We start from the raw sequence: 25395 nt of genomic DNA on the forward strand, positions 1-25395 counted from the left end.
TTTGAAATGGAAGAAGCCTTGTAACAGTATATCTTTTCAAAGAGTTTTCAAAATTATAAAATTTAAAAACATATGGAAAAATAAGGAACAAACTTGTATACCATATTTTCAGACCATAAGACACACCTAGGTTTTAGAGGAGGAAAATAGGAGGAAAAACCCCACTCCACCGCCGCCACCCGCCCCAGTGAGCTAGGTAAGCTACATTCAGACTATAAGATGCACCCCCCTTTTCCTCCCAAATTTGGGGGTGCATCTTATAGTCTGAAAAATATGGTACTTGATTGTGTTCTTAAAATATTGACATTGTACCACATTTGCTTGAATTTCATGAAATAAATAGAACATTCCATATACACTTCAATATTTATACATACTACTCCTTCATTTCTTTCTCTTCTGTCAATCCCCAAAGTCAACCACAATCTAAAATGTGATCTGTACCTTTCTATCTATGTTTTTGTGATACCACATGTAGATATTAATAAATTATTAAACGTGTGGCTTTAAAATTAAAGTTTACTGTATATATTATTTTCAACTTTCTAATTTACTCAATATTTTATATATTTCAAATTCATGTTGATACATGTAGACCTATTGTTAATTCATTTTAAATGTATATAGCATTTCTTTTTATGAATGTATTAAATTCATTTGTCCATTTTTCTCTTGGACAAATGAATTATAATACTGATGGCTGTTTGGGGTTCTTGCCTCCAATATTTTATTATTATAAGGCTATAAATACCCTTGTACCTAGCTACATGTGGGTAAGAATAGATTTTCTAAGCTGCAATATAAAAGTAGTAGTAAAATTTCTCAGTGAAAGGGGTGCGTTTATTTTTTATTTTTATTTATTTATTTATTTATTTATTTATTTATTCAGTTACAATTGTCTGCATTTTCTCCCCATCCCTCCACCCCACCCCAGCCAGTCCTACCTCCCTCCCCCACATAAACAAATCAACAAAAAAATATTAGAGAGGATGCGGAGAAAAGGGAACCCTAGTACATTGTTGGTGGGACTGCAGACTGGTGCGGCCACCATGGAGAACAGTATGGAATTTCCTCACAAAACTAAAAATGGAACTGCCCTTTGACCCAGCAATTCCGCTGCTGGGATTATACCCTAAGGACCCTGAAACACCCATCCAAAAGAACCTATGCACCCCAATGTTCATAGCAGCACAATTTACAATAGCCAAGTACTGGAAGCAACCTAAGTGCCCATCAGCAAAAAGGATGCATTTAAACTTCAGTGTTATATTTTTTCTTATGTTTTGTGTTTTTACTGTCATACATGAGAAACTTCCTATACTATATATTCTAGTATTTTTAAAAAGATTTTATTTACTTATTTTTAGAAAGATGGGAAGAGAAGGAGAAAGAGAGGGAGAGAAACATCAATGTGTGGTTGCCTCTCACACACCCCCTACTAGGAACATGGCCCGCACCCCAGGCATGTGTCCTGACTGGGAATCAAACTGGTGACCCTTTGGTTTGCAGGCCAGAGCTCAATCCACTAAGCTACACCAGCCAGGGCTAATTTTTTAACGTTTAAAATGTTTTAAGTATAGGGCCTTAATTTATTTGTATAGGAATCTGATAACTTCCCTACCCCTCAAGTGTATAGCAAAACTGCCCTGGCTTTATTTTGATTGGATGGTTCATTTTATGCCCACTATTTCATGTTGCTACATATTTCCTGTGCCAAATTTCTACAAATGCCGGGACATATGTACTTGGACTTTTATTTTTGTCCTTCAAACACCTCCCCACACTACCATCTTTTGAAAATCAGTTTTTTAAAATATTTTATTGAACTTATTGGGATGACATTGGTTAATAAAATTATATAGGTTTCAGGTATACAATTCTACAAAACATTATCTCTTTATTGGATTGTGCTTTTACCACCCAAAGTCAAGTCTTCCTTCACCATTTATCTCCCTTTACCCTCTTCTACCTCCCCAAACTCCCTTCCCGCTCTTTGAGTGAGAAGGGTGAAGGGATTAAGTAGAAATCAGTTCTTGAAACATTAAGCTTTGTTAATTATTATAGCTTTTCAAAAAATGTTACCAACTGTATCTCAAGTCCCTCATCTTACATTTTTCTCAAACTTAATAGTTTCAGGTTTTTTACTCTTGTTTTTGAATTTTAGATTTTTATTCAAATGACCCAAAATTTATAGAATAAGATGTGGCTTAAAATATTCCCATCTATGAACCTTTCCATTCATTTATGTTTTCATTAAATCTCTTCTATAATATTTTCTAGTGTTCTCCACAAGGGTCTTGAATATCTTTGTTAGATATCTTCATTAATGTTGAGAATGAGAAATTAATCTAATTATCATCCTTTTGTAGAGATTTTTTTCTGTTTGATAGCTTTAAATTTTTTCTTAATCTTCAATGTTCTGAATTTTCATTTAAGACATATCAATATGGGATACTATTTAATTAAATTGTTTTGTACTGAGAAGTGTATCATCATATACATTTACATTTTATATATATTTTAATTCTGAAGAATTCAACCATTACAACTTTAAGTATAACCTGTCTTCTAGTTTTCTTTTTTTCAGGAATGTCTTTTACATGTATGTTGGGAATTCTGAATTAATATTTTAAATTATTCTTCACTTAAAACACATTTCTTTATTTTTCTGCCTGATTTTTACATGAAATCTTAATATTCTTTCTCAGTTCACTGATTGTCTTCAAGTGTACTCAAAGATAATAGTTTACTTCATTTGTTGTTTTTTTAATTTCAGAGACTACATTTTAATTTTTTTATTTTTTAAATATGTTTTATTGATTATGCTATTACAGTTGTTCCATTCCCCCCCCTTTAATTCTGCTCCACCCTGTGCACCCCCTTCCACCCACATTCTCCCCCTTTAGTTCATATCCATGGGTTATATATGTAAGTTCTTTGGCTTCTACATTTCCCATACTATTCTTAACCTCTCCCTATCTATCTTCTACCTACCATTTATGCTACTTATTCTCTGTACCTTTCCCTGTTCTCTCCCCCTCCTACTCCCCTGCTGATAACCCTCCATGTGATCTCCATTTCTGTGATTGTTCCTGTTCTAGTTGTTTGTTTAGTTTGCTTTTGTTTTAGGTTTGGTTGTTAATAACTGTGAGTTGTCATTTTACTGTTCATATGTTTTATCTTCTTTTTCTTAGATAAGTCCCTTTAACATTTCATATAATAAGGGCTTGGTGATAATGAACTCTTTTAATTTGACTTGATCTGGGAAACACTTTATCTGCCTTTCCATTCTAAATGATAGCTTTGCTGGATAGAGGACTCTTGGATGTAAGTCCTTTCCCTTCATGATTTCAAATACTTCTTTCCAGCCCCTTCTTGCCTGCAAGGTTTCTTTTGAGAAATCAGCTGATAGTCTTATGGGAACTCCTTTGTAACTGTTTCCTTTTCTCTTGCTGCTTTTAAAATTCTCTCCTTATCTTTAATCTTGGCCTATGTAAGTATGAAGTGCCTTGGTGTGTGCTTCCTTGGGTCCAGCTTCTTTGGGACTCTCTGAGCCCCACTTCCCGAACTTCCTGAAAGTCTATTTCCTTTTCCAGATTAAGAAAGTTCTCCTTCATTTTTTTTTTCAAATAAGTTTTTGATTTCTTGCTGTTTCTCTTCTCCATCTGGCACCCCTGTGACTCAGATGTTGGATTGTTTAAAGATGTCCTGGAGGTTCCTAAGCATCCCCTCATTTTTTTGAATTCTTGTTTCTTCATTGTGTTCTGGTTGAATGTTTCTTTCTTCTTTCTGGTCCACACTGTTGATTTGAGTCCCGTCACTGTTGGTTCCCTGTACATTTTCCTTTATTTCACTTAGCATAGCCTTCATTTTTTCATCTGATTTGTGACCATATTCAACCATTTCTTGAGCTTCCTGATTACCAGTGTTTTGAACTCTGCTTCAGAGAGGTTGGCTATCTCTTCATCGCTTACTTGTATTTTTTCTGGAGCTTTGATCTGTTCTTTCATTTGGGCCATTTTTTTTTTTTGGTCTGGGTGTACCTATTATGTAGTAAGGGGCAGAGCCTTAGGTGTTCACCAGGGTGGGGCAACCCATGTTGCTGCTTTGTGACACTGTATGTGGGGGAGGGGTTCAGGAGGGAATAATGCCACTTGCTCCACTCTCTGCCAGTTTTCAGTCACTTCCCCCACTACCCACAAGCAAATTGGGCCCTTCTGGTGCTGATTCCTGGGTAGGTGGGCTTGTGTAGGTTCTAGGACCCTGTGGGTCTCTCCAACAAACTCTCCTGTGAAGCTGGGAGTTTTTCCTGCTGCCTCCTCAACCCCCATAGGTGTTTTCAGTCAGAGGCTTTGAGGCTTTATTTCCCCACACTGAAACTCTGGGCTGCATGGTCTGTCTGGCTCCCCAGTAGTTCCTCCTGGTTTATCTGCACATGAATGTGGGACCACCCAGTTTGCAATTTGCTGCCTCACTGGGTCCTCCAGCCGCCGCCTTGCTGTGAGTCCTCTCTACTCAGCTGCCTGTCTCTGCCCCTCCTACCAGTCTGGATGAATGTTTCTTCTTTAACTCCTTGGTTGTCAGACTGCCCTAGAGTTCAATTTTCTGTCAGTTCTGGTTGTTTTTTGTTTTTAAATTTGTTGTTGTCCTTCTTTTAGTTGTGTGAGGAGGCACAGTGTCTCTACCTAGGCCTCCATCTTGGCTGGAAGTCCTCCAGAGACTACATTTTTCATTTCCAAATTTCTCCCTAGTCCTTTTTTTATTCACCTGTTCTCCTTTTATATATTTTTTAAAAGACGGCTTTAATGAGGAATAATTGATATACAAAAGAACCTACACATACTAACTTCATAACAATTTGCTGAGTACCAAACATATGCATCCCCATGTGACTATCCCCACAATCAAGGTAATAAACATATTCATCACATCCACAAGTTTCCTCACATCTGTTATGCTTTTTTTGTTTGGTTAGGTTTGGTTTGGTTTGTGGTAAGAACACTTAACATGAGGTATACTCTCTTAACAAGAATTTTAAATGCACAATGGAGTATTGTTACTTCTTGACTCTATAGTGTGCTGTAGATCTGTAAAACTGAGTCATCTTACATAACTGAACTTTATACTATTGAATAATTCTCTATTTCTCTCTTCACTAAGCCCCTGTCAACCATCATCCTACTCTCTAAGAGTTTACAATTTTAGATACCTCATAAAAGTGGAATCATGCTGTATTTGTCTTTCTGTTACTGGCTTTAACTTAGGATAACATCCTCTAGGTTTATGTATGGTATTGCATATGGCAGGATTTCCTTGTTTTTTTAAAGGCTGAAATATATTCCATTTACATATTTATATGTATATATACAAAAATATATATCACATTTTCTTTAACCATTCATCCATTGATACACATTTAAATTGTTATTTTGGATACTGTTAATAATGTGGAAATAAATATAGGAATACAAATATTTCTTCAAGATACTGATTTCACTGTTTTTGGATATATACATATAAGTAAGATTGCTGGATCATATGGTAGTTCTACTTTTAATTTTTTGATGAACCTTCATACAGTTTCCATAGTGGCTGCATCATTTTATGTTCTCACCAACAGTATAAAAGGGTTGAGGGGTGTACAACCTGCAGCCCCTGGGCCACACACAGCCCAGGATGGCTGTGAATGTGGCCCAATACAAAATCATGAATTTACGTAAAACATTATAATATTATTTTATGATTACTTGTCACAGTGTATTTAATGTGTGGCCCAAGACAACTCTTCTTCCAGTGTGGCACAGAGACACCAAAAGGTTGGACACCCCTGGCTCTACATCATAGCCAAGACAATCTTTTTTCCTAGTAAAAGCCATCCTAATAGGCGTGAGGTGATATTTCATTGTGACTTTAATTTGCATTTCCATGATGAAATCAGGACATGTGATGTCTCTAGTTTTATTCTTTTTAAAAAAATTACTATTGTTCAATTACAGTTGTCCCAATTTTTCCACACTTGCTCTCCCCTGCCCCTCCCCCTCCCACAATCAGTCCCCACCTTGTTGTCCATGCCCATGGGACATTTATACATGTTTCTTGCCCCTTTCCCATCTTCCCCCTGTTTTCCTACTCTCCTTTCCCCTCTGACCACTGTCAGTTTGTCCTTTATTTCCATATGTCTTGTTCTATTTTGCTTGGTTATTTGTTTTGTTCATTAGGTTCCACTCATAGGTGAGATCATATGGTATTTGTCCCTCATCACTTGGCTTATTTCACTTAGCTTAATACCTTCCAGTTCCATCCATGCTGTCACAAAAGTAGGAGCTCCTTCTTTCTTTTGGTTGCATAGCATTCCATTATGTAAATGTACCACAGCTTTTTGGTTCCACTCATTTACTGATGGGCATGTAGGCTGTTTCCAGCAATGGCTACTGTGAATAAAACTGCTATGAACATTGGGGTGCATGGGGTCTTTTGAATTTGTGTTTTAAGATTTTTAGGGTATATCCCAGCAGTGGAATCACTGGGTCAAAAGGTAGTTCCATTCTTAGTTTTTTGGGGAAACTGCATACTGTTTTCCACAGTGGCTGCACCAGTTTGCATTCCCATCAACAGGGTGCTAGGGTTCCCTTCTCTCCCAACCTCACCAGCACTTGTTTCTTGATATATTAATGATGACCACTCTGACCTGTATGAAGTGGTATCTCATTGTGGTTTTAATTTGCATCCTCTCTGATGGCTAGTGATGTTGAGCAATCTTTCATATGTCTATGGGCCTTCTGTATGTCTTCTTAGAAAAGTGTCTATTCAGGTCCTTTGCCCATTTTGGATTGCTTGTCCTCCTGATGTGGAGTCATGTGAGTTCTTTTTATATTTGGAGAACAAACCGATGTCTGTGGTATCATTAGCAAATATGTCTTCCCATGCGGTTGGTTCCCTTTTTCTTTTGTTGATGTTTTCTTTAGCCGTGCAGAAGCTTTTTAGTTTGTTGTAGTTCCATTTGTTTATTCTTTCCTTTATATCCCTTGCTCTCAGGACTGTATAGGTGAAAATATTGCTGCATGGGATATCTGATATTTTCCTGCTTTTATTCTCCTCCAGGATTTTTATGGTGTCATGACTTATATTTAAGTCTTTTATCCATCTTGAATTTATTTTTGTGTATGGTGTAAGTTGGTGGTCTACTTTCTTTTTTTCTTTTTGCGTGAACCTGTCCAGATCTCCCAACACTATTTGTTGAAGAGGCTATTTTTATTTCGGTTTATGTTCCTTCTGCCTTTGTCAAATATGAATTGACTATAGAGACTTGGGTTTATCTCTGGGCTCTCTATTCTGTTTCATTGATCTATGTGTCTCTTCTTATGCCAGTACCACACTGTTTAGATTACTGTGACCTTGTAATATAGTTTGATATCAGGTATTGTGAACCCTCCTACTTTGTTCTTCTTTCTGTAAATTGCTGAGGGTATTTGGGGTCATTTATGGTTCCATATAAATTTTTGAAATATTTGTTCCATATCTGTGAAATATGTCATAAGTATTTTGATAGGGATTGTGTTGAATCTATAAATTGTTTTGCGTAGTATGGACATTTTGATAATGTTATTTCTGCCAATCCATGAACATGGTATATACTTCCATTTATTTGTGTCTTTTTTTGATATTTATTTTTTGAGGGGATGAGATAAGACTTTATTTTATTTTGTTTTAACATTTTTTATTGTTTTTCAAGTACAGTTTTCTGCCTCTTCCCCCCCCCACCCCTCATCACCACCCCAGCACCCCCCACCTCCCTCCCCTGTTTCCACCCCCCCTTGTTATTTTCTATGTGTCCTTCATAATTGTTCCTGCAAATCCTTCACCCTTTCCCCCTGAAATTCCCTCCCCTCTTGTCACTGTCAGCTTGTTCTCAATTTCAGTGTCTTTGGTTATATTTTGCTTGCTTGTTCATTTTGTTGATTAGGTTCCTGTTAAAGGTGAGATCATATGGTATTTGTCTTTCACTGCCTGTGTCTTTCTTAATTTCTTTCTTCAGTGTTCTATAGTTTTCTGAGTATATGCCTTTTACCTTTAAGTTTATTGCCAGGTACTTTATTTTTCTTGTTACTATAGTAAATGGGTTTTTTTTCCCCCTAATTTCTGTTTCTGATATTTCATTGTTGATGTACAAAAGTGCCTTTGATTTCTGAATATTGACTTTGTACCCTGCTGTTTTACCAAATTCACTTATTAGGTCAAATAGTTTTTTGATTAAGTGTATAGGATTTTCGGTGTACACTATCATGTCATCTGCAAACAATGACAGTCTTGCTTCCTCTTTTCCAATTTGGATGCCTTTTATTTCTTTTTCTTGTCTGACCACTGTGGCTAGAACTTCTGATACTATGTTGAATAGAAGTGGTAAAAGCCAACACCCTTGTTGTGTTCCTGTTCTTATGGGGAAAGCTTTTAGTTTTTGCATGTTGAGTATGATGTTGACTGTAGGTCTCTCATATATGGCCTTTATTATGTTGAGGTATGCTCCTTCTACTCCCACTTTGCTGAGTGCTTTTACCATAAATAGGTGCTGTACCTTATCAAATGCTTTTTCCACATCTATTGATATGATCATATGATTTTTGTCTTTCCTTTTATGTGATGTATTACGTTTATTGCTTTGAGAATATTGTACTATCCTTGCATCCCTGGGATGAATCCCACTTGATCATGGTGTATAATCTCTTCAATGTATTGCTGGATTCGGTCTGCCAATATTTTGTGGAGGATTTTAGCATGTATGTTCATCAATGATATTGGACTGTAGTTTTCTTTCTTTGTTGTCTTCATCTGGTTTTGGAATTAGGATAAAGTTGGCCTCATAAAAAGAGTTTGGGAATCTTCTCTCTTCTTGGGTTTTTTTTTTTTTTTTTAAATAGTTTGAGAAGGATAGGAGTTAGCTCTTCCCTAAATGTTTGGTAAAATTCACCTGTGAAGCCATTCTGTCCAGGGCTTTTGTGTGCCAGGAGGTTTTTGATTACTGCTTCAATTTCACTAGATGTTATCAATTATTCAGGCTTTCTGCTTCTTCTTGACTCAGTTTTGGAAGATTATATTTTTCTAGAAATTTGTCCATTTTGCCCAAGTTGTCAAATTTCTTGGCATATAGTTTTTTGTAGTCATTTCTTGCAATCCTTTGTATTTCTGTGGTATCAGTTGTAATTTCTCCTCTTTCATTTATGGTTTTACTTATTCGGATCCTCTCTCTTTTTTTCTTGATAGCCTTGTTAAAGACTTGTCTGTTTTGTTTATCTTTTCAAAGAACAAGCTCCTGGATTTGATTCTTTGAATTGTTCTTTTAGTGTCTATGTAATTTAATTCTGCTCTGATCTTGATTATTTTCTTCCTTCTACTTGCTCTGGATTTTGTTGTTGTTCCTCTAGTTCTTGTAGATGTAGGGTTAGGTTGTTTATTTGAAATGTTTCTATCTTTTTAGGTAGGCCTGTATTGCTATGAACTTCCCTCTCAGGACTGCCTTTGCTGTGTCCCATAGGTTTTGTGAAGTTGTGTGTTCATTTTCATTTGTTTCCAGAAACTTTTGATTTCTTCCTTGATCTTGTTAACCCATTCATTGTTTAATAACATGTTATTCAGTGTCCATGAATTTGACAGTTTTTGTTTTTTTCTTGAGATTGTTTTCCAGTTTCAAGCCCTTGTGATCTGACAAAATGCTTGATATGATTTCAATTTTTTTGAGTTTGTTGAGATTTGTATTTTGTCCTATCATGTGGTCTATCTTTGAAAATGTTCCATATGCATTTGAAAGGAATGTATATTTTTCTTTTGGGGGGTAAAATGTTCTGTATGTATCAGTTAAATCCATTTGATTTAAAGTGTCTTTCAGTGCTACAATACCCTTGTTGATTCTTTGTTTGGAAAATCTAACCATTGTGGATAGTGGGGTGTTAAAATCCCCTACTATAAGTATGTTGCTGTCTATATCTTTCTTGAAGTCTTCCTGATTGTCTTATATGTTTGGGTGCTCTTATGTTGGGTGCATATATGTTTACAATGTTTATGTCTTCTTGTTGGATTCTACCCTTATATTATGAAGTGTCCTTCTGTGTCTCTTTTTATGGCCTTTGTTTTGAAGTCTATTTAGTCTGTTATAAGCATCACTACCCTTTTTTTTTCCTGTCCATTTCTTGGAATATTTTTTTCCATCCCTTCAGTTTCAGTCTGTGTAGGTCTTTTGTTCTGAGTTGGGTCTCTTGTGACAACATATATGCAGGTATTATTTTCTTACACATTCAGCTACCCTATGCCTTTGGATGTGAGGTTTAAGCCATTTATATTAAACATTATTGTTGATAGGTACTTATTCATTGCCATTTCCCCCTTTGTACCTGTGTTCCCCCCACCTTTCTTTTCCTTCACCTTCTTGAAGCACTCCCTTTAGCATGTCTTGAAATGCTGCTTTGGTGGAGGTGTATTCCTTTCGCTGTCTTCTGTCTGGGAAACTCCTTATTTCACCTTCAGTTTTAAATGAGAGCCTTGCTGGGTAGAGTTGTCTTGGTTGCAGGCCTTGCTCTTCATTACTTGGAATATTTCTTGCTATTCCCTTTGGGCTGGTAGTGTTTCTGTTGAAAAATCAGTAGCTAACCTTATCAGAGCTCCCTTGTACGTTACTATTTGTTTCTCCTTTTCTGTCTCTACAATTATGTCTTTGTTTGCCATTTTTATTATGATATGTGTTGGAGTGGGCCTTTTTGGATTCTTCTTGATTGGACCCTCTGTGCTTCCTGGACTTTCTGGACTTCAGTGACTTCTTCTCTCATCAAGTTAGGGAAGCTTCTGTCATTACTTTTTCAAACAGGTTTTCTATCCCTTGCTCTTTTCCTTCTCCTTCTGGTATCCCTATTATACAGATATTATTACATTTCATGTTGTCCTGAAGCTCCCTTAATAGTTCTTTGTTCTTCTTGAGTCTTTTTTTTGTTTTGTTGCTTTGTCTGGTAATTTTTTTCTACCTTGTCCACCAGCTTACTGATTCGATCCTTTGCTTTATGTATCCTGCTTTTAATTCCTTCTACTGTGTTCCTCATTTCAGATATTGTATTTTTCATTTCCCCTTGGCTTGCATTGATAGTTTCTATGTCCTTTTTCATGCTGATGTAATTTGCGGTAAGTTCCTTGAAGCATCCCTGGAGTTCTTTGAAGTTATCCCTGAGCCCCTTGAGCATCCTTATAACCATTATTTTGAACTCAGTGTTTGATAGCTTGGTTGCCTCAATTTCACTTAGCAGTATTTCTGGGGATTCCTGCTTTCCTTTCCTCCGACTGGATGTTGTTTCTTTGTCTCCCCATTTTAAGTGACTCTTCTTGTTTGTTTCTGCATGTCAAATTGATCTTCTTTGACTCCCTGTCTTTATGGTGTGATCTTCTGTGTTAGGAGACCTGTAGGACTCAGTGGTACAGTCTCCTTGATCACCTGAGTTTGATCCTCTTGCACTGCCTTTTATGCTGTTTATGTGGGCTCTCTGGTTGTAGTTGTGTTTTGGTTGTCATTGGGTCATTCTTTGGTGGGTTCCTCCCTGGGGCTGAGAGTCACTCCACCTACCACATCTTGTATGCTATTGTACAGGTGCTGCCAGAACAAAAACCAAAAAGCCCAGGAAACAGACCCACACCCTCAAAAATAATCTCCACCACCAATTACACTATCAACAGCAAGTGAGCCAATATTAATAAAGGTGTAAAGAGATTAAGACTATTATAAGAAAGGAAAAATGAATATGAGATAACACCTTCAAAAAGAGATTTTGCAAGGGTAGAGGGAGGGGCAATAATAAGAGTAGGGAAGATGAGGCAAAGAGGTAAAGAAAATAAAATTTACTTCATAAATAACAAAGGGAGGAGAGGAGGTGGAATGGTGTAAAAGAAGGGAAACATACAGTATTAGGTTAAACCCAAAATTTAAAGAAAATATATATGTATATATCTAATGAGAGAAAAAACAGACCACCACCACCACAACAACAAAACAACAAATATATATATGGTTCTAATTGTAGGAAAAGTTTTCCCACAGCAATATCAACTACCAATGAGCTAAGACTGGAATAAGGGGGGAAAATGAAAGAAAGAAGAGCTTAAGGGATGTCTGGAGGAAAGAGAAGTTATTTTGAGAGGATAGAGGGAGAAGGAATACTAAGAGTGCAGAATGAAAACCCAGCTCAGACATGGAAATATTAACGTTATAATGAAAAAAGAAAAGGGCAGGGGAAGGCAAAATGGACTATGAGAGGGGAAGGGTGAAATTTAAGATTTGCTCTGCTGGGTTTAGTAGTTTGGGGCCCAGGGAGCTGTGTTTCATATAACGTCTGTTGAAGGGCCCTATCAGCAGATTTTCTTTTTTCTCCTGACCATATGTACACAGCAGTAAATTTCTGAGATGGGCCTCCCTGACCCAGGGAGCTTATAATCCCATAGGTGGGGGTTGTGTTCACCTCTCTGTGAAAGGATCTGGCTGACTGCAGTAAATCTCAGGCATTCAGCTCCCACCTTCCAGACCCGATCCTGCCGCTCTCTCTTAGGAGGTTTGGCCCGAATTCTCCACTCCGAGCTGCCCTCTGATTGCCAATCATGTTGGTTCCTGTCCTCCCATTCCTTCAGTGTATTCTCTGCCTCTGAGTTTTTAGTTAGCAGAGCTGCTGCACCCTACCTGCATGCACTAGCACGAGACCCCCAGGTCCCCGCCAATCCTCAGATCCCACCTTAGCTCCCCTTTTAAAAGAGTTTCTGTATGGCCCCCATGCTGTAGCACTGGTCCCTGGGGGTCCTGCTCTCCATTCACATGTGTCTCCTTTAATTTCGTTCTTTAGTCTTTTATAGTGTTCAGTGTAGAAGGTAAAATTCCTTGGTTAAGTTTATTACTAAGTTTTTTTATGATGTTATTGTAAATGGAATTTTCACTTAATTTTTGTTTCTGATAGTTACTTGTTAGTATATAAAAACACAACTGATTTTTGACGTGGATTTTGTAATCCTGCAACTGTACTGAATTTGTTTATTAGTTCTAACATTGTTTTTGTTTTAGGGTTTTGTACATATAAGATCATGTTTTCTGCACACAGAGATAAATTTACCTATTCCTTTTCAGTTTGTTGCCTTTTGTTTCTTCTTCTTGCTTAATTGCTCTGTCTAGTACTTCCAATACTTCGTTGAATAGAAGTGGCAAGGAGGCATCCTTGTCTTATTCCTGATCTTAGAGGAAAAGCTTTCAATTTTTCACCAGTGAGTATTATGTGAGCTGGGGGCTTGTCGTATATGTCATATATTATGTTGAGGTTTGCTCTTATACCTAATTTGTAGGATTTTTATCATGAAAGTACATTGAATTTTTTTCAAATGGTTTGTCTACATCTATTGGGAAAATCCTGTATATATTTAATCATCCTTGTATTCCTGGGACAAATTCTACTTGGTCATGTTGTATGATCCTTTTACTGTTTTAATAAATTCAGCTTTCCTATTCATTTAGGAATTTTACATGTATGAGGTCTGTCCGGAGAAAGTCCAGACATTGTTAATATAATGAGAATGGTTTGTGTGACATCAGTGTAATCTGGCAGCCAAGGAGAATGGACTGGAATGCGCATGTGTGAACAATGACAACTTCACTGTACTAGTTGGTGGGGTGGTAGACACTGTTGAATGAGCATGTGTACTGTGTGGCCGTCACATTCAAAAGGACTGAGTGAGTAAAGCAATGAATCTGCATCAAATTTTGCAATAAGTTGAACATTCCTCCACAAAAACTATTTAGATGATTCAGAAGGCCACATCTATGGACAACTGGTAATTGGCAGCTTCATCATAACAACACACCCACTCATGTATCACATCTCATACAGAGTTTTTTGATGAAACATCAGATTACCCAGGTGACTCAGCCCCTCTACAGCCCAGATGTGGCACCCTACAACTTCTGGCTTTTCCCAAAGCTAAAATCACCTTAAAAGGGAAGAGATTTCAGACTGATGATGAGATTCAGGGAAATACAACAGGGCAGCTGATGGCAACTGGGAGGACTGGGTGAGGTCCAAAAGTGCCTACTTTGAGGGGACTGAGGCATCATTGTACTATGACAATGTTTCTTGTATCTTGTATCGTCTTCAATGAATGCCTCTATTTTTCATATTACATAGCTGGATGTTTTCTGGAAAGACCTCATTGTATGTTCATCAGGAGTTCAGACCTGTAATTTTCTTTCATTTTAGTGTCTTTGTCTGTCTTTGGTATTAGGGTAATAATGTTAGCCTCATAAAATCATTTCGGAAGTGTTTCCTCCTCTTCAACTTTTTGGGAGAGTTTGAAAAAAGAGGGAAAATGTCAAAGGAAGTGGGGGTCATCTATAATAGTGTCAACTATAAAAAATATTTGGTAGAATGCGCCAGTGAAGCCATCTGGTCCAGGGCTTTTGTTGTTGTTGGGAGATTTTTGGTTACCGGTTCAAGATCCTTACTCCTTATTGGTCTATTCAAGATTTTCTATTTATGATTTAGTCTTTATTGGTTGTATGTTTTTAGGAAATTATCCATTTCTTCTATGTTATCCATTTTGTTGGTGTGTAGCTGATATACCTCTATTTGAAAAAGTACTTTGTTATTATTTTGTGGATTTTTTCCCTTTTCTTATCTGCTGATTTTCCTATTATTTTTGTTTCATTTAGAATGTTTTCATCTCTGTGTTAATTTCCTTGTCAGTCTTTCTTAATTGTCTTATTGTAATTTGAAATTTAATTTTAAGATTTATCCTGGGTAGCAGTGATCTTTGTGTGTGTGTGTGTGTGTTTCTTCTTTCTGTACTCATTATTCTTCATCTAGAAATTTTACACTTGCCTCCAGCCAATCCCTAGCTTCCAGTCCAGAATCTGCCTTATCCTGGAAGCCCAAGGTCCTGTCCTACCAGGAAAGTGTAAAACCACTCTCCAGCCTTTAGTTTATGATATTGAACCTGACTCTGATGCCAGAATGGTGTGGGGCACTTAAGACCATACTTTCTCACCTTCACTCCACTTTTTTGTTTTTCTGACCCATTCTGATCTACAGAAATATTTATTTGCTTTGTATTTAGTGTGGAGAAGGGAGTTTGAGTGTGGGTGGGATGTCCTAATTATATAACCTTCGTCTGGACTCCTAATCATAGTCTTTATATATAGAAAAGCTTACTTAAAAACTGAAAATATTTGTCAAGTAAAACAAATCTTTTCTTCTGTCTTATGACTAAGAGAATGTATGCTTATGACATGCCAGATACAATTGTTGGTGTTCCACATGGTTTATTTATTCTCCATCAAAATTCCATGTTGAACTAAGGATCAATTATCACATTGCTAGTATGTGATACAGTTGGGATTCAATCCAAGCATAAACTCCCTGAGAGCATACCTCATTTTATTTATTGCCCTCTTCCCAGAACTTAAAACAGTTCCTGACCTGTAATGAGTGTTCAGTAATACTTAATGAATGACTGAATGTTTCTCTTCTGTGTTGTTTCTACTATTGTTTTGATTCATGTATCTTGATCTCTATATAAAACACTCAGTCACTACCCTAGGCATAAAGTTCTTTAGCATAGGAACTTCTTTTCTTTGCCTTATTCTCTTTTCCGTTTTATTTCCTACTTGATTGGCCCTCAACCCAGTGGGTGAATGTCTTCACATTTTTCCTGGAGCTCACCTCTCTCTTGCCAATAAACCAGGATTGGAATTAAAATTTTTACCTGGGTAGGCTAATTTCCCATAGTTGACATTTTCCCACTTCCTCAGGCCCCATTGAACTATATCACAGTCATATTTCATCTTAACCACCTCAGCTACCCGCAGTCGGGGCACTTGCTGCACAGGTGGAAAAGGTAAATTAAGCTATGACTAGGCACTTTGGATAATGGCTGCCCCCCCCCTCCCACCACCACCAAGGTCTGTCAAATTATCTTGGATGATTATATTTAAAAATCACTTTGGTTCTATTTTAAATTATAGCTCCAGATGGAATTGAAATATAAATTAGGCTTTAAAATATAGTTTTTTCACTCTTCCCTTCATTTTTAATGACATTGTGAGTGATATTAGGAAGCAATTTAGCTGATGAATTAGTACATATGTGGATATGATCTCTCAGCACAGCTTGAGAAAAGTAGGACCAATCACAGGCCTCACTCACTGCAATTGATTTTCTAAAGAGAACACAAAGAAATTAAGAAAGGAGAAAAATCATGCATTCTAAATCTGTATGCTACAAGAAAACCACTATTATTATTTGACAGAGCCTGGAAAGAGCTTTGAATGGTTTGTGATACACCTACCTACCACTAATGCTGCAATATTTTTCAAGACCTAATCCATGTGCACTGCCAAGCTTGAAATGAGTTGAAATATCCTCATCTTGGAAGATGGAGAGTAAGAAGGGACTCAACTACAAAGTCAAGAAAAATTAACTATCATTTCTTCTTAATTTTTAGCCCAAATGGAAATTAGGGAAAAGCAATTGGTGACTGCATTATGCCAATTATACTGGGACATTTTTAACTCCTTCTTTTCATTTAATCTCTGCAACTAGTTAGCAATGGAGACGTACTGTCTTTACTCCCCATACACACAGTGGAACTGGAAATTGCCTGAGAGATCATTTAGTTCTCCAAACTGATTATGCTTTAGAGTCTAATCAAAATGCAGTCCATGGATTAACTGCTTCAGCAACAGTAGGAGTCTGTTAAGTGAGCAACATCCTAGACTTCACATCCAGAGGCTATGATTTTAAGCAAGTACCTGAGGTAAATTTTGGGAAGCTGATCCACAGAGATAACATTTAAAACTCTTAAGAGTCCTGTTCCTTTTACTGATGAGGAAATGAGCCAGGAGTAGCACAAGAGAATCATCTCAGAAATTTTTCAGAATATGCTAGATAAAAGACAGTTGAGGCTACACTGTGGCAAAACTCCCTAAATCTTAGCAGTTTGAGCAACCAAAGTTTACTTCTTGATTACACTATTGGCCAGTCATGAATCATGTTTGCTGTGCAGTCTAGGAAGAGGAAGTCTCATCTCAATACACGCTTTTACTAATTGCATATACAGGAACAATGGAGTAAGACAACCCATGCTGAAGCTTTTAAAGGTCTGGTGTAAATACCACTAAAGAAGCAATGTCATCAATGGCATTGGGAGGCAGACAGATGTGTTTAAATCTCCCTGCTCCCTTTAGAGACCATGTGACTGGGCAAATTTCTTAACCTCTTTGAGTCTCTGATCATCTGTAAAATGGGGATGATAATACTGTTTCTAATGGTTGTCATGAGGCTTATAGTGGACATTCACATTAATTATTGTTATCAAACTAAGCATAAAAATATATTATGGAAGGTAAAGAAGAGCTTGTGGAAGAGACACTCTTCTGATATACCAGCATTCTTGTCTGTCCCTTAGTAACTCTTTTCACTCTACTTGAAGTTTCTCCCTTTTATTACTTTCTCTCTCCTGCGTCCTATCTTTCCTACCATATCTGGTTTTATTTTACACATCCTTCTGTCATGAAACATCATCAGTTCATCTATTCAGCAGAGTTATCAACTATCTACCATGTGACAGGCACTGTGTTTGGTGCTGGAGAAGCCAATTAAATAACATGTTCCATGCTCTTTAGGTATTTTCAGTCTCAATGGGAGGCAAAAAAAAAAAAAGGTAAAATGGAATACATACTCTAATAAAGGCCAATGTACCCATGATGCAATGAGAACATGGAGGATGCTACTCATTTCATGTAAAATCCTGAGCTGCCTTTGCCAAGAGGATAAGGCAGGCATGAGAGGATGCAGCATGCTCAAGGACAGCGGTACTGAATCATGGGTATTCTAGGTCTGCAAATAGGGAAATATTGCTAGTGTGGAAAATGTGAATGGGGGAGCTGGCATTGGGGGCTCTGGATAGGGTTGTGAGGACAATTAAATGGCAAAACCTTAAAGATCCATCAGCGTATACATGTTTAGTTTAAATATTTCCCCCTGATTGCAAAAGGGGTTCCCTGGAGAAGTTTGACCATGGGTATAGGACCAGGTTGATATTTTAAAATTAGTACTCTGTCTGGAGACTTCACGGGAAAAGTGTGAAAATCATCTAAGAAAGAAAGAAATGAAGTCAGCCTCAAGGAGGCAGTGCCAGCTGCAATGAAGATAGAGAAGCAGACTAGGGGGGCGGTAATACAAGTATAAGAAGTAAAGCAACATAAGACAGTGATGGGAGCTTAGGAGTAACTAGGGCACCTGAGAGGACACATATTTTTCAGGCCTGGAAATGGGATGAAGGGTAGTAGATACTCTGAAATAAAGAAAATAGGAGCAATAGGTCATGGCCAAGTAGGACTGTTATAGGTTTATCCACCCATTAATTACACATTGATAACAAATGATTTGTATTTATATACAACCTTATTGTGTGATTGATGTTTGCCATAGGATATATTGACTTTTCAACAATTGTACAAGCTACTTGAAAGTATTAACATTAATTTAAACATATGCTTAGGTCCCACAGTTTACTTAGCACAACACTTTGGGCTTAGCAATTTGTCCTAAAATATCCATGAGATAAAAATATATCAAAATTAGATTTTCTTGATTTTGTTCACTTATCACATTACTGTTGGCATGATTTCTATTTTGTTTTTTCTTGCCCTCCATCATTTTGATGGGCTCTTGTGTTTAAAATATTCAGTTTCTTAGAATTTATAGCATTTTCCCCTTATCATATATCCTTACAATATTTAAAAGCAACATTTAAAATGATATCAATTGTTTCTAATTAAAACATTTAATGACTTGATTTTGCCCTTTAAAAATTCTTTGTTTGTTTGGAATATGCTGCCCTCCCTCTTCTTTCCCTTGTAGTTGATTTAAATCCTCTTGTCTTCATTTTCTTCATCAGAGTTCTCAGTCGATCTTTTATGCCTTCAAAGTTTACAGTTCTTTACAAGCACGATGTTTCTCCCATCTGTTTAATTTTGATTCAGCACTGTAAGTCTCTCATCATGTATCATTTCTTTTATTATAATTTCTATTCTAACTTTGAAATTCATGATGTACAAAATGAATATATTGTAAAGGAAACAGCATGTGAAATAGAGCATGACTTTGAAGCTGGATTTCCTCCCTCCCTAACCCATGCCTTCTTGCAAATAATTTTGTTACATGATTTGTTTGGGCTTAGGGCTAAGGAGTGAGGCTTGGTTGGGCTTCTTCCTTGAATCTTTGGGGAGCACTAAGCCCTGCTGCACTGACTCTCTCATTGTCTTCTCTTTTTAAGTCTCCCTTGATGTAAAATGTTTTCTAGAGAAATCCAGAAGTACCTGAGAGAAAATTGAAATCTAGTCTTCGTTTTACAACCAGTCTACTAGGGAATGCTGCTCAAAGGCTGTGTGACTGTTTCCCTGTTTCCTTATCTCAAAAAGGGTCCTAATTGGTGGATAGACTAGACAGATAGAGACACACCTGGAAGAAATGTTTCCTTATCTCAAAAAGGGTCCTAATTGGTGGATAGACTAGACAGATAGAGACACACCTGGAAGAAATGTACTCTACAAACAAAAAAATATTACTTCAGTTTTTCCCCTCTTACTGCTCCTCACACAGAGCTGGCCTTCTTTTTCATCGTTTTGTTTCACTTTAGAAACACAAAGATAAGCCAAGAGCTGGAAAAATGAATAAGGAAATAGCACAGAGGACTGAAAAGAGTAAAAATGAACAAGATATTAGAAATAGTCACTAAAGAACAACGTTGCACAGAGAATATCACTGGGAGCATGGACATAGCTTAGGCCAGTTTCAACAACTTTTTTTAATCTAGGAATATTCAAGAAATTTCTCTCCAAAATGCGAAAAATTCAGTGCAAGTATTAACTTCATTCAAATATTTATGTAAGTAGCAATTACATTATAGGCTGTTTTACTGATCAGTAACTACCAATTGGGGAAGGACTAAGGCTACCTTGATGTCTGTGTAACAATTACAAAGACAGCATTTCTGTGATTCAGTGTTAAGCAATAAAGAAGAAGAATTCCATTAGTAAAGTGACATTTACACCAATGTATTGGGAGTATAATTATTACCACTGTCAGAGCTGTAAGGATACAATATTCAGTTGTGGTTGAAATTGCTGGCTCTAGAGTCAGACAGATGTTGATTGGAAATGTTAGATAGGAAATTGGTCTTATGGTCTAGGCCATTCTTACTAAATGCTCTTCTTGCTAAATGTTAAAATATAGCACAGTGTTTTGTAGACCAGCTGCAAACAGGACGAACTTGACAGGAACCAACCTGGTAAGTGCAGCCAAGTGCAAAGAACAAATCAACAGGTAATTGACTAGTGTATGGCTGAGCACCCCAAGTGGCCAAGCCCTTGAGTTCCGATACCAAAACATCTACATAACCACATTTTGTCAACCTGTTTACTTGTTTCTGTCTCTGTTTCTAAACTGCAAAAATGGGCTGATAAAAAAACCAACTCATAAAGATAAAACTTGAGTTCCTGTTTGACTTATGCCCATGGGCATCTAGGGTGAGGCATACTCTCCTTTGCTATAAAATAAAATTTCCATGAAAATTAAAACACACAGTTCTAAGGTCTCTTCCAGCTTAAAGATATTAAGATGCCAACTTAATGCAATGACTCATGGTGAGCATTTGATATGAAAGGGAAGGGGCACCATATTCTGACAAGCTGACAATGATCAGCTTGAATAGTTGGGACTCTGCGACATTCATTAAATGGCATATAAGACTGACTGCTACTCCAGTTCTAATGGGCTGATAGTGGAGAAATAGAATAAGCATTGCTAAGAGAGTCACTTTAAAATAGAGTCAGGAGGCTATTAAGGGAGTGGGGCTCATGAATGGCTTGAGTCCCGGTTCTTTCAACTGCTATTAAGTTGCTACACCTGTCGCTAAAGTCAGCTCAAGGCTGCAGTCATAAACATCCTGGAAAAACAACTACTGTATGGACACACACTGGACTTTACCTTCTCCTTGTAACTTTCATCCCCCTTGTTTGGATATTGGAACTGACTAATTACTGTTAACCTAGTCAGCAATCCTTCACTTGCATAAAAGAATTACATTTTTTATCTCCAGAGCACAGTGTGAGTTACCTGAATCTGTGTCTCCTGGATTGCAATTCTTTTGCTAAAATAAATGCCTTATGTTCTTTATTACAGCCTGAACATTTCCTCTGGTTAACAAGGCTCACCCCCAGTGATGAAAACCACTATAGTTTTCTACCTTAAAGACATTGAGTGGCATGACGTCAATTGAGGAAATGGCTGTATTATCTCTTCTGTGGTTTAAAGCATTATCATGAAGAGAAATGCATGAGTTGTTGATAAATGATTATTAAGCCGTACTTTATGTAAGTTTTCAAAATAGAGGGTAGGCCCAGCTGGGTGGCTCGGTTGGTTGGAGCATTGTCCTGGGCACCAAAAAGTTGCGACTTCAATCCCTGGTCAGAGCACATACCTAGGTTGTGGGTTCAATCCCCAGTCTGGGCACATATGGAGGCAACCAATCAATGTTTCTCTTTAATCTCTCTCTCTCCTCTCTCTCTTTTTCTCCCCCCTCTCGTCCTGCCCTTCCTCTTACTCTAAAATCAATAAAACATATCCTCAGGTGAGGATTAAAAAAATAGAGGATAAATCTTTAGCGATACAAAATATAGAAAAGACCAAAAGAAAACCACTATTAAAACATTAATTATGAGTTCTGACAGAAAACAAGTTCAAATCCAGTTTCCACAAAATCTTTGGGGCCTTTGTTGAGTCACATACCTTTGAGCATCATTTTCCTCAAATGTAAAGTGAGAATGATAAAACATAGGTGATTGTCTTATTGTTTACAACAAGGTTAAACCAGATAACTTAGGTAAAGCTGAGTGTATCCCTTCTTTTTCCTTGAACATTACATCACAAAACCCCTGAGGGTCTCTCATCATTAGTGGCACCTTTTGGCTTGAGATAGAATTAAGGTAAGTGTTAAGGTCAGTCTATACAAACAACTCAATAACCAGCAGAAAAATGGGGAAAAAAAAGTCAAAACTTCATTGTTTGTTGGTTCTAGGTCATGTAGAATTATTGTGTTTTTATAAACCAAAATTGACTTTTTGTTTTTCTTGAACCTTCAATTGTTCTGTTTCTATGTGTTTTTAAAGCAGAGGGCTCTCCATTTTGGTAACCTGAAAGTTATAATAAATTGGTATGCACCCATGTCAAAGTAAGCCTTTACTTAAATTTTATACCCTCCAAAGGCCCAAATTCTCTGGAAAAAATTCTGCTTTCATTGTAAGCAACAGTTAAGATAATATTCTTTGAATTTAAATGTCAGTCGAAATGATTAACTATGCATTTAGAGTAGCCAAAAAAATGAAATCATGTTATTGGACTAGGAAAAAACCCTCTCGTTAACATTTCTTGAGTTTTAACAAATGAGTTGATTAGAGGGAAAGGAATAAGGAACACAGTTCATTAAATGCCAGGCCCCTAGTTTCCTCACAGACCTAATGTACTCTTATCACAGCACCTTGAAAAAAAATCAATGACTACATTTCCTAGCAATAATATACTTTCCAGTTAATGAATGAATCACGCACTGAAATCATTGCCCTTTATTTATTTACTTGTTTTCTCTTTAAAAGAGTTTATATTAATTTTCTCTGAAAATTATAGAAGATAATCAGTGTCCTGGTTTTATATGTCAAAGAAGCAGCACAGATAATGTGCAATCATGGTCGAAGTTTGTCTTGATTAGTTCAATTTCTTATTTTTACTGCTGTAAAGTGAGGACCTGTGCTGAGACTAACCAAGAGATATTACACAATAGCAGGGGTCTAGATATGAACTAGGATGTGCTCATGGTAGGATCCAGCTAGGTATAGGGGACTTCAGGACCAGGGGAGTTGGAAAAAGGCCATCATGCATACTAGATGCAGTAACAAGTCTTCAAAGAGGGTTGGAGGTGGGCGTTCAGATTAGAACCCTATGTAGGAGACTCAAATTTGTCCTCTAGTGGTTGCCAGAGATTCATAAAGAAGTGATCAGAAGTAGCTGGAGTGGCATGGGCAGAGAGGAGAGAGGAGGATTATCACACAGAATTTGCAAAACAAAACCAAATTCCCAACCAAAAACAATCTGACTATGCCTGCTGTTTTCACTGGAAACTCTGTAAGGATCTGGGGGCTTGGAACAATGTTTAACCAAAAGGAGTGGGGAGTTCTTCCCTTCATCCACTGAGGACAAGAGGAGGAGGTCTCAGTCCCAGGAGAGGCCCAGCCTGGAGTCTGTAGCTGGGTGGTCGCCCCTGGCAGCAAACAACTGGCAGCTGCTAGCAGCAGAGGCCTGTGCCTTCGCCAGGTTTGCTGGTAGAGGAGACCTTGGCAGAGTCAAAAAGGATTTTTCATTAGCTCACGTGGATTTCCCTCAGAGAGTTCCAGATTGGTGTCCAACTTCTGTGGGAAACTGGAGTACTCATGGTATTATAATTACCATGATCCTCTTTTAACTCGGAATGGTATAATCTTGATTGACACTTGCTTTCCTCTACTCAAGAGAAAAGGCATTATAGTAGGAATTGCACCAGCTGTGGTGTCAACACATTTGGGGAGACCCACACTGACCCACTTACTGTATACTAGCCACTGCTCTAGTGCTTGATGAGGCATTTAATTCCCACAACAAGCCCGTTACTGTGCCAATCTTACATATGAAAGAACAGAAGCACAGAGAGGTTAAGTAATCTGCCCAGGTCACACAGCTTGGATGTAATCAATCTAGGACTTAAAGAAGACAGCCGGGCTCTAGGGCCTCTCCCCAGCAAGTGACATTCATCATGGCTGCCCAGAGAAGGTGCTCACTAAATGTTCACTGATTCAAATCATTTCATTAAGGGATTAAAAATGCACTGAGTTTATCACTTTGGACTTAATAGACTTACTACACTTAAAAGCAAACAGAAAAATGCTTACAAGTATGCCAAAATCTGGACCAACAATGAAGGACAATTAAATAAATCAGGAAATCTATCAGCCTGTTCTCCAGGTTCACTTACCTTTGTTTGGAGGATGATAGGCAGGGGCAGGAAAATCAACACAGTGAAAACTATGAGGATTAACCGGCGATAAACCAAAATCTCACTGAAGAGTTTCATTGTCCTCAGTGGGTGCCTTTGATATTGCTCTCCTCAAAATGAGGCTGACATTAAATAACCAGCCTGGATTAATATTTCTCTAGCTCATCATCTTCACTTGCTGCCCTAGACTGACCAACATGAGTTAAAATTAAATCTCAATCTTTATTGTTTTACTGTCACAATTACTATGGAGAGATAAGCCCAAGAATGTTTGCAGGAAATCAAAGACCACAACTTCTTTCCCTATTTTCTGTGTTCACCTTAACTGGCCAAGTATAGGAGAAGGTGAAACAGTGAGGTTGGTTGAGTTTTCCCCAAATGAAGACTCTTCACCCCTTCTGATGTTCCTGATTTCTGGGCTCCTAACAGAAGTAGTTACCACACTTAGGTGGTACCTTGACTGGGTTCCTCCAGTGCCCTATCTAAGGAAGCACATGTGAACTGAAACAGCAATTCCAATAGCAGGAATTTTAGTGAAGGGGAAAGTTTTTGGTACAGAGGATTTTTCTGGAAATTCTCAGATAAAGTTTGAGGCAAACTTCTACACTGCCAATGTGAAATTGGACCCACTGAAGAACTCCTGACCTCTCTCATTCAGGAAACCTTGGTTCACGTTCAAAAAATAAATAACACTGCTTCCGAAACTGAGTAGCGTTTTTCTCCCCAATGCCACACTCAATTGCACAATAATTTCTTCATGGTTTGTGTATTTCCTGGATACTGTTGCCTCTTTGGATAAGAAACTGAAAGTGATTGTAAAGTCTTATATAAGCACTCCCCTGCAAGACTTTTTCAGTATTGAGTTGAGATACTGACTAGATAATCACCAGAGAAGCTGTGCAGAGATGAGTCATGAGATGTGTGTGTGTGTGTGTCCGAGTGTGCGTATGTGTGAAAATGGGGACTGTTCTGGCAGTGATACAGTGCTAGGGATGCTGGAATGTTTCTCATTGTGCTGTAAATTAATCATCCCATAAACCTCAGCTGAGCGACTCCTCTGCCCCCAGCCTGAGGTATAAACAAAGGACATTCCTTTCTATAACTTATAGTTCACTTCTTTTGGCACAAATGACTTCACTTTTATCTAACTTATGGTTACCATTTAGACCTTATTTCTAATTCCACACTAATGTAACTCTGCTTTCTTTTCCCAAAAAGGAAAATAATTCTTTCACCAACACTCAGTGTATTGTT

General features: G+C 37.5%; 1 protein-coding gene across 2 annotated transcripts in view; it reads right to left on the reverse strand.

Annotated features, from left to right (window-relative positions):
- Window positions 1-24243, reverse strand: part of SLC13A1 (solute carrier family 13 member 1) — a 112859-nt gene extending 88616 nt beyond the window's left edge. The window contains exon 1 of one of the 2 annotated variants that reach the window (XM_045191194.3): window positions 24121-24243. In XM_045191194.3, coding sequence (XP_045047129.2) covers window positions 24121-24219 — 99 coding nt within the window. In that variant the 5' untranslated portion in view covers window positions 24220-24243. The remainder of the gene's footprint in view (window positions 1-24120) is intronic. The other variant, XM_045191196.3, reaches the window with a different exon arrangement.
- Between the last annotated feature and the right edge of the window lie 1152 nt (window positions 24244-25395).

The sequence above is a fragment of the Desmodus rotundus genome, chromosome 6 (genome assembly GCF_022682495.2).
Source record: "Desmodus rotundus isolate HL8 chromosome 6, HLdesRot8A.1, whole genome shotgun sequence".
Taxonomy (NCBI): domain Eukaryota; kingdom Metazoa; phylum Chordata; class Mammalia; order Chiroptera; family Phyllostomidae; genus Desmodus; species Desmodus rotundus.